This window comes from Pinus tabuliformis, chromosome 6 (genome assembly GCF_031772625.1).
Source record: "Pinus tabuliformis cultivar Carrire ecotype Pingquan chromosome 6, CPIR1, whole genome shotgun sequence".
Taxonomy (NCBI): Eukaryota; Viridiplantae; Streptophyta; class Pinopsida; order Pinales; family Pinaceae; genus Pinus; species Pinus tabuliformis.
Window position 1 is genome coordinate 1558103120 of NC_142292.1, and position 9246 is coordinate 1558112365.

A 9246-nucleotide genomic window follows, 5' to 3' on the forward strand; every position below is an offset into this window, starting at 1 on the left:
CCGGGGATATTGTAATTGTACTTTTTATTTTGGAATTAGTTATTTAAAATCTATGAATAATCAAAACACATAAATAAATAATAAAAGAATACAATATATTTTATATTTTATAAATTAATATTTTAATTTTAATTTTATTTAAAATAATATAAATTTTGATGAAAAAATGTTAATGATATAAAACCAATTAAATGAAAAAAATTAAAATGAAATTTTAAATATATATAGTTAGTTGGAAGTTAGTCTAACAGCCAACATTTTCGGCAAAGATGCGGTGGTTTTTATATAAAGATTTATGAATCAGCGTTAGATCATTTAAGATTACTTTCACATGTATATAGCAAAAGAGAAACCTGAACTTCTAAGATCATCTGAGCATAATAGATTTATATTAAAGAAAAACAATTTTTAAATATAATATACTTGTATTAAAACAAAATATTAAATATAACATTTTAACAATATTACTAATGTTTATTTAAATTGTGATGGTCTATATAGTTCTTTACTAATAACTATGATTTCAGTAATTAATAAAACTTATCCACACTGGAGACAAGTACATAGCATGCACTACAAATCTCAAATAATATTTAATATATTTATCTATAGTTTGCAAATTTACTAAGCACAAAAATTATAATGGGAAAAATAGAATTACAAATATTGGACCATTTTTAAACAATTATCTATCAACTTTATCTCTCTAAATGATATTGTCTCTAAAATATGAAAATATATGTATTTTTTTCCATTAATTTTATTATGATAGTCCAGATACTCTACAATTTTCATTTACCTATGATGAAAACTTTTGTTTGCATCAACAAGTAATTCTTGTACTTCTAAAGAAAATTAAAAGTTGCTTATGAATTAAATTAGTTATCGTAGTCCAAGAGAACACAAAAAAAAGGGTGCTCAAGGAAAAGGGAAAAAAAGGTGCTCAAGGAAAAGGGAAATGTATAGGAAATTTGCAAGTAAGTCTAGAAACTTCATAAATACTAATAAAAACAAAATCTTCATTCAAATCATGAACTGACATAAAAATTGACAACAAATCTCAAAATATATAAAAAAAGTTATAAAAAATATTTGTAACAATTAAAAACTATAAAATAAAATAAATAGTATTTATATAAAAGAAATTGGCCATCAAAATCATTTATTAAAAAAAATAATTAAATAAATAAAATTTAAATGAAGAAATCAGGAATTAATGTTATTTATTAAATAAAACATGACAGAAAATTATTTTGATAAGAACAAGTTTGTAAAAAATAGGTGTGTAAAGAAATAATATAAATTAGAATTAAGCATATTAAAAAATAATATTGACAAGTAAAGATATAAGGTAAATATCTGCATAAATTTTGGAAGATATAATTGCAGAAAAACATTCACACTCAAATATTTCTAAATTTTCTTTATAAATATATTCAAGAACGTAATACTTGTAAAATGCTTATAAATCTTTATAAGAATATATATATGGTTTTTGAAAATTAAAACAATTAATAGAAAAAAATTCATTCCTGCAACATTCTAAAAGAATACAAAAAGCCAGACCCCCTAAACAAGAGGAAGACTTCGATACTTTGGCAAGAATTGGTTGATTAGCTTCATGTGCGAATATTCTCCAAGCTCACTTCAATACTCCAATAAGAATGGGTTGAATAACTCCATGTGTAGGGAAAGATTCACTAATGAATAGAGTCAAAATATTACCATATTAAAATATTAAATATAATGTTAAATTTTACAATGACTATAACTATTGTGGAAAATTAATTTCCGAAGTTTTCGGAAGTTTTATAAATTTTATTGACTTGCATTTTGATACGTTCTTTTTTGAATTTTGTCGTCGGTGCCATCCTTTTATCACATGGAAGATATTTATGAGTTGTGGAGAAAAGCACTTCTGTTAACTAACATTTTTTATATTTCGTAATTTATTCTCTCATTTTTATTGGATTATTTTAAAAAAAAAAATCTCATTTTTTATTTATCTTTCAATTTTTCACAAACATTATTTAATGATAGTTTTTGTTAAATTTATTAGAGTGAATTTAAAAATATATATATTCTAATTGTAGTAATCACTATTATGTTTGCACATTTACACTTTTATTCTTACATGTTAAATCATTGAATAAAATATTTTAGTAAGTATATTTATTTTTATAGGTTTTTTATTCATTTTTTATACAAATAGTTGCTAAATTATGGTGGGCATAATTCGTATTAAATAAGTTACTTACAAATCATTGTATACATATTGTAATTATATCTAAAAATTATGACAAAAAAATTTGAACCAGTTTTCCACATGGCATAAAATACCTTCAAAGTTACATCCAATCAAATGTTTGAACAATATTTTTTTTAGTAATATTGAAAAATAAATATTTAATTTTCAACATTAAATTTTATAACTTGGGTTGGTCAATGCTAGATTAATAGTGGTCAATTCGAAAAACCATTGCTATAATCTATATGTTAACTCAATACAACGATACTAGGTTATGTTGGTATTTACAATTAATCAATGCAAAGAGTTAATTAATAAAAATTAGTATGTAGTTTTAGTTTTATTTTGTTTTGATTACAAGATGCCAACCATGATACCCATGAAAATTGGCCCATTGTCAAGTTGACTAAATTTCATGGATGCCATAAGAGACATGCCAAGAACATTGGAATAAGACACACAAACATTTAACCCAATCACGGTAACAAATTAATTTTTTAATTAAAAAAAAACTTTAATGATAAATTAAAAATTGTCATAGTAAATACTAAATTATTAATAATTAACAAGCAATAGATTGTTATAAACCAATTTTATAAGATAAAATTATATGAGAATATTCTTCATCATAAATCAGATTCTTACATTTGTCTACCCGTTTCGAACCAACCAGTGTGGTTCATCGTCAAGACAAGTTGAAGGATGAGATCTAGGCTACAAGTTAAATAGTTAGAGGATGACCTCCAATGGCTATATTTGACTAGGCAACCACTAAATATAGTCGTTTCCTAGTCAAACGGCTAAATATAGTGGTTGCCTGGTCAAATATAGCTGTTGGAGGTCCTGCTCTAACTATTTAACTTCAGCCTAGATTTGATTCCTCAACTTGTCCAGACGATAAACCACACTGGTTGGTTTGAAACACGTCGACAAATGTAAGATCATGTGATTTAGACCAAATTTTTTTTTCATAAACTTGATATGGATCACGAAAACCTCAACTCAACAAAATAAAATTATTTTAACTCAAAATTAATGAAAAAATATATAATACAACCAAAATAATAAAACTACTATATTATTCTTTTATTATTTAAATATTCTTTTATTATTTAAATTTATATTTAAATTCGTATTATCTTATTATATGCTTTTATTGTAAACCAAATTTAATACAAAATATACTATATGTGAATGTATTTTAGAATGTAACAGTATTTCTTCGTATTACAAAATACTAATTTTGCTTCTCTACTTTTCTCCTTTCAAATAGAAAGAGAAATGTTTAATTATTACATTATTGAATGTTTTGTTTCGGAAAAAATAATTTTTATTATTTATTTTTTATATCCTTCGATTATATGAATTTGCAGATTATAAATTCTAATAGTAATTATTTATACTAAAAAGTATAAAAAATTGTTATATATATGGTTGTTTTATATTTATTGAGCAATTACAGGTGGTGTGAGTGACGAGTCATCCATAATAAATTTTCATATTATATATATATAACTGGGAGACTATATGAAATTGACACGAACACGACAGTTGCAACAAGTAGATCAAAAACCGGAGTTCAATTTCCACGTTTGCATATTTATTCAACATTCACTCAATATTTTAAAATGTTACTTTCATACATAATCGAATTCATGAATCCAATCTACGTGATGTGCGGCGGAACTCGACCCTCCGTTGACAAACGGCCATTGTAGAACTGTGAATGAACTGTTTTGTTCAGAACCCATTGTGGCTTCTGCTGCTATGTTGAACTCTTCCATTTCAAAATCTGTCAAGCAAAAGGACACAGGAGCGAGGGTATTGCATTCGGGAGACAGTAGGTCGTTCAAATCACATAAACTTTCCGCTATTGTGGCTGGATTACCTCCCAACTGTGCGCAATATGGGGATTGCTGGTCAGCTGAATTAAAATTTGTATCTTCTGTTTGAATCAGATTAACATCTCCCAGATTCGCAACGGCGCTCTGCTCTGGATGTTCTTCTGCAATCGGATCCTCCACAAGTAGGTTACAAAATGACTTGGAGGAATTCACAATTTCTTGATTAGTAAAAAAATTGAACGATTGATCTGAACTTCTACAGTTACTGCAGGCAGAAGTGCTGTTGCGAGCATTTGGATTCACCATTTCAGTGGGCTTCACCGCGGCTTTTATTCTGACAGGTGTGGGCTTGATCGCGTCGTTTTTTAGCTTTTTGTTTCTTTGAGATTGCTGGATTGGTGGCACCTTCTTTTGCAGATGAAAGTTCCAATGGTTCTTGATTTCGTTGTCTGTCCGCCCAGGCAACCGTCCTGCTATCAGCGACCACCTGCATGGTACTATGTGTCATAAATCAGCATCCAAAATTTTTTTGCACATAAGATTGGAAATAACGTGTATATATTCTACTAAAAAAATACGAATAATTCTGATCAATAACAATAATATACTATGTCCCGGATGCGGGCAAGACTACATGGCCTCCTGTAGGGTGACACAGTGACACAGTGGTTTAAAAATGGCATTAACCATTGCCATAAATGCACCTCAAGTGAGAGCTGCTACCATTTTGATAACTGCCATCAATCTCGGCTGAAGGCAAACATGAACTCTCCAGAAAATATCACCTCTGCTCCTACCAATCCACCCCTGCAACCTCGGCCCCTGCAATGCCTCTGCCCTCATGCAATGACGACACCGAGCTCCCGCACAACCACTGGTCGACGCTGCAATCTCTTTTGCTGTATTGATTTTGGCTCAGTCGTCCAATTCACCCACAACCTGAATTATCAATTCATCATCCCTTCAGCCCTGGTTGCTCATCCCTTTGCTGAATTGTCTCCTAGCTCCACTATGACGTTGCATCCCATTGTGCCCGATTCTAAACGAAACTCGCATCCACTTGCAAACAGCATGGTGCGACAGTGTGACACAGGATGCGTAGCCAGAGGGGTGGGAACCGAGGGAGCTTGAGACGCTCGCAGCGCTCTTCTGCTTCGGAGACCACTTCCTCTGTGACTGAGCAGAACAATGGTCGTTACCCAAATACGCGCAGTGGAAGAGGTCGCTTCCACTTGGTGGCCTCTGCGACGCCTTTCAGCCGCTTCCCTTCCACTTCTGGCCCATCTCCCAAAAGCACTCCACCCTCTCCTCAGCTGCATTCTCAGAATGCCCAATTCACCTTCCGCTCCGCCTTGAACAAGCCCCTCATCACGGCTACCATAACCATAAGCTTTCATGAGGAAAAGCAAAGCTCTGAGGCACAAGACTGCGAGGTTGGAGGACGACTCATGGCAACTGAGGAGCAAGGAACAATAGGAGGTAGGCGCACCACAACGGGGAGCAACGAAACCAAAGCCAAACCAGAACTGGCTCATATGAGTATTCAAGGCGCAGAGGAGAGGAGCGAGGAGCAGTAGACGAGAAGCGCAGGGAAGGAAGTGATCGAGGCTCCACAAATGAACTGGGTAATGGAGGAATACTACTGTCTCGTCGAGGAAGAACACCCAGAGTTGCAGGTTGGCGACACGGAGACTTCGTCGCTGGCAAGTGGCAACATGGACGAGTAAAGATGCTTCATCGTGGAGGAGCACTCTCCGTCGCCGCCACATCCCTAGCCTGCCACCTCGATGCCGTGTGTTAGTTGCCTAGTCTACCACCTTGCTGCCACTCAACGTGCCATGCGCCTGCCTCGTCAACTGCCACTCAGCATGCCACGTGTCTTAGGTTCATTGGGACTCTGTTTTTCAGTTTCCTATTTTCAATGGGTTTTTGGGGAAAAACTTAAAATTTTAGGCTTTTTAGTTGGGTTTACTTTTTTGGTTTCTTCAGATACATTGATACAAAACTGGATGCTTTGCTGGTTTCCCTTGCGTGGGTACCAAGCTAATTTTTTGAACTACTTTGATTACTAACTGGTTTCCTTTCTAGGCAGTTCAAATCAGGCAGTTCAAATCTTGTTCTTTTTGCTGGTTGATGCCTTTCCTTTGGCATAAATAAGTATAGGCTTCGGGGTCAGTGTATGATACCCTTTTTACATTAATAGAATTAGTATAACTTAGAAAAAACAAACAATAATATATTATGAAAATATTAATTATAATATTCAAAATATTATTGAAAATATACATTATAATATTAATAATATTACTGACCTTAAAGGTATATTCTATTATTTAGTAGGAGGGAAAGTGTATGTTTGTTGCGCTATAAAATTGAATGGACAGATGCTTATTTTGTATTTAGAGCATAATTTATTTTTATTTCAAAGAGATCAATAAGGATGGACATAAAGATAGAGTTCCAGATGCCATATTAGATTATAGAATAAAACTCTCCACACAAAATTGAATAAATCTGATTTAAAAATTAGTCCACAGACTTACACGTAGTCTCATACCAAATTGTAATATAAATAAACGTCTGCACTCAAAAATTAATAAATCAATTCAACCATTACTCCACATACCTATTACCAAGAAGGTGATGCATCCGAATAATGATGTCCTCCTCATCGATGGAAATATTTCCACGTTTAATGTCGGGGCGAAGATAATTGATCCAACGCAATCTACAACCCTTTCCACAACGCTGAAGACCTGCAAAAACAAATTCTCTGTTCTTATTCAACCCATCAATACCTATTTAAGAATGTATCAATACACTACTATTACAGATTTGTTGTAACAGACTCACCTGCTTTTGTGGGGAGATCTCTCCATCTTCCAGCGCCATGAATTCGAATGTAATCACACAGAATCATATCCTCCTCGGGCTTCCATGGCCCCTGATTAAGCCCTTGGTTTGAGCAGCAAGGAGCTCTACCCATCTGAGATATTCTCGTCTGCAACTCCACACCTGACGATCTGCTCTCCTGGCACTCGCCTGCTCGCTCGTCTTTTGCTGGGCCTTGGACTATATATCGAAAATAGAATTAGCTTCACCTGCCCACAAACGTCACTGCGTGAATCTTCTGCTAGTGAAGAGCAGCACGTGACCATGAAATATTGTAAAGAGCAATTTGAATTAAATATTTATAAACAAGGTGTTGAAAATTTTCCGGATTTCTATTTTCACCAGAAACAAATACATTTCAAACAGTGATGTCATTAAAATGGTTGAATTTGTAAAAACAAAAACAATTAAAAACATTGCCAATGTGAAATCCAAAATCATATGATTAAATTAGCAAGAAAACAAAGGCAAATACACTTCAAACAATCGTATCACCATAAAAATGTACCATTGAATTGTCAAAAAACGAAACAATTATTGAATGAAATCGCAGGCCGCTATTTCGGCGGCTAAAGAAATACGGCGAGCTGTGAATTTGAACCATCTATCTCCATTTGGAGGCCACGAGGAGTTCCACGTGCACAATTTAAAACGGCGGCCAAGTGATCTGTGCCGCAATGTGAAACAACAATTTCCATATTGACAACCTGAAAAACGTATGTGACTTTCGCTCCAATCCTTTTGATACGGATTTAGTTGAATTTTCACCAATAAAATTTGAACATGCGGTTTACTATTTAGGTACCTTTTAAGCCTGGAATTTCATTAGAATTTCATCCGTCACCTTTGAACCTGCCAGTTATGCTTTAATGGAAAAACGAGTTTTATTAGATGTTCACCTTTGAACATCCTTAATAATATATATTCGTTGAATATTTTAACATATTAAGTTCATTAGTGGATTAAGAATATGTAATTAAACTAAATAATTTTATACGATAATTTTAAAAAATTAAATAAAGCTTATAAAATAATATAATATTATAAATTTATAATTTATAAATTTGATTTAGAGTATAGTTTAAAATGGTTTGTTTTGAATAAAGAGATAAGTTTGTTCTCTAGCATCATGATAGAAGTGAAAACTTATGGCTACTTAATTATATTAGGTTATTTTAAATAATATATTATAATAATATTTTCTATCTATTAAATAACACTAATAATAAGGGACAAACGATAGGAGCGCACTACGTTACATATGAGTAGCCAGGATCGTGAATCTTACTTTAGCCACGAGTTTGTTAGGGTCAAGCAATTCTGGGTTTTCTTGAAGCCTTTAAGTAGGGGAAAAGTCAAGTACATCGATGTTCTCTTGTTGTCAATTTTTGAAGATAACGTTAGGGTAAACTAAAAGGAAGTGCTTTTTTTTTTCTTTTTTATTTTTTAATTTATTTTTTTGGGGTCTAAGTTCATGGTTGATGTGTCAATTTTTCTAAGAGGAATGCACATGGAGGTAAGGGAGATGATAGACTATGAACCAAAACGCAATAATGAAGGTATGATCTCGCAAACCATCTTAGAATTTAAGGTGAGGAAAGAAAGTGAAAGATACCAAGAATTTTCATATTTGGTTCCACATCCTGCCTCTTTTCAGGAAGACTTTCCCATGGAAAAGGTACGAGAAACATCTTGAGAAAAAGAAGTTGAGGTGATCTATTTTGACTTTCCAAATTTGGGGCTTTCACAAGACTTGATCCTAGTAATGGAGGGTCAGGACCATAACTCCCTATGATTTTCAAGAGAAAAAATCTAAGGTACATCCCTCTTCATTATCAAATCTAATTCCTTTTATTCCTTGTAGTAAAACAAGAGGTCATTTTTCTCGGGATCCCCTTGAAGTATCTGGGAGTTCTGTCTCTACTAAAGGTTTTTTATATTCAAGGGATTTTTTTGAATCAAATTTTCCACCAACTGAGGAATTGCAATCATCCTCAAAAAGTTTCATTGATGAAGTCTTGGTTGCCAAAGAAGATGATGGTCGTAAGATAGCAAAAACTAGAGAAAGGGCACTAGAAAAGGAGTTCTACAAAGGAGCAGGAGGAGCCTTGAATTCGACAAAAGATAGGGTTCCAAACAAAAAGAGGAAAAAGACCACTACATAAAGAAGAATCCTAGCCACCCAAAGTTAAAGTTAGTACTAGGGTTAGATGTTATGATCAAGTACACTGCAAAATTGGCAGAAAAAACCTTGTTACACCG

General features: G+C 32.9%; 1 protein-coding gene across 1 annotated transcript; it reads right to left on the reverse strand.

Annotated features, from left to right (window-relative positions):
- Positions 1-3826: 3826 nt before the first annotated feature.
- On the reverse strand, positions 3827-7123 carry LOC149264673 (uncharacterized). The gene is made up of 3 exons (XM_089390228.1): positions 6946-7123; positions 6719-6848; positions 3827-4579 (listed from the first exon to the last, which is right to left on the reverse strand). Exons 1-3 carry the CDS (start codon positions 7076-7078, stop codon positions 3886-3888), a joined length of 957 nt encoding a protein of 318 aa, XP_089246354.1. The 5' UTR covers positions 7079-7123; the 3' UTR covers positions 3827-3885.
- Positions 7124-9246: the final 2123 nt, after the last annotated feature.

Excerpts from the sequence above, each read along its gene's own strand:
- LOC149264673 (XM_089390228.1), bottom strand. The coding sequence starts at position 7,078 with ATGGGTAGAGCTCCTTGCTGCTCAAACCAAGGGCTTAATCAGGGGCCA. Across the intron at positions 6,849-6,945 it reads AGATCTCCCCACAAAAGCAG|GTCTTCAGCGTTGTGGAAAG; the intron begins GTGAGTCTGTTA and ends TTGTTTTTGCAG. Across the intron at positions 4,580-6,718 it reads CATCACCTTCTTGGTAATAG|GTGGTCGCTGATAGCAGGAC; the intron begins GTATGTGGAGTA and ends AGTACCATGCAG.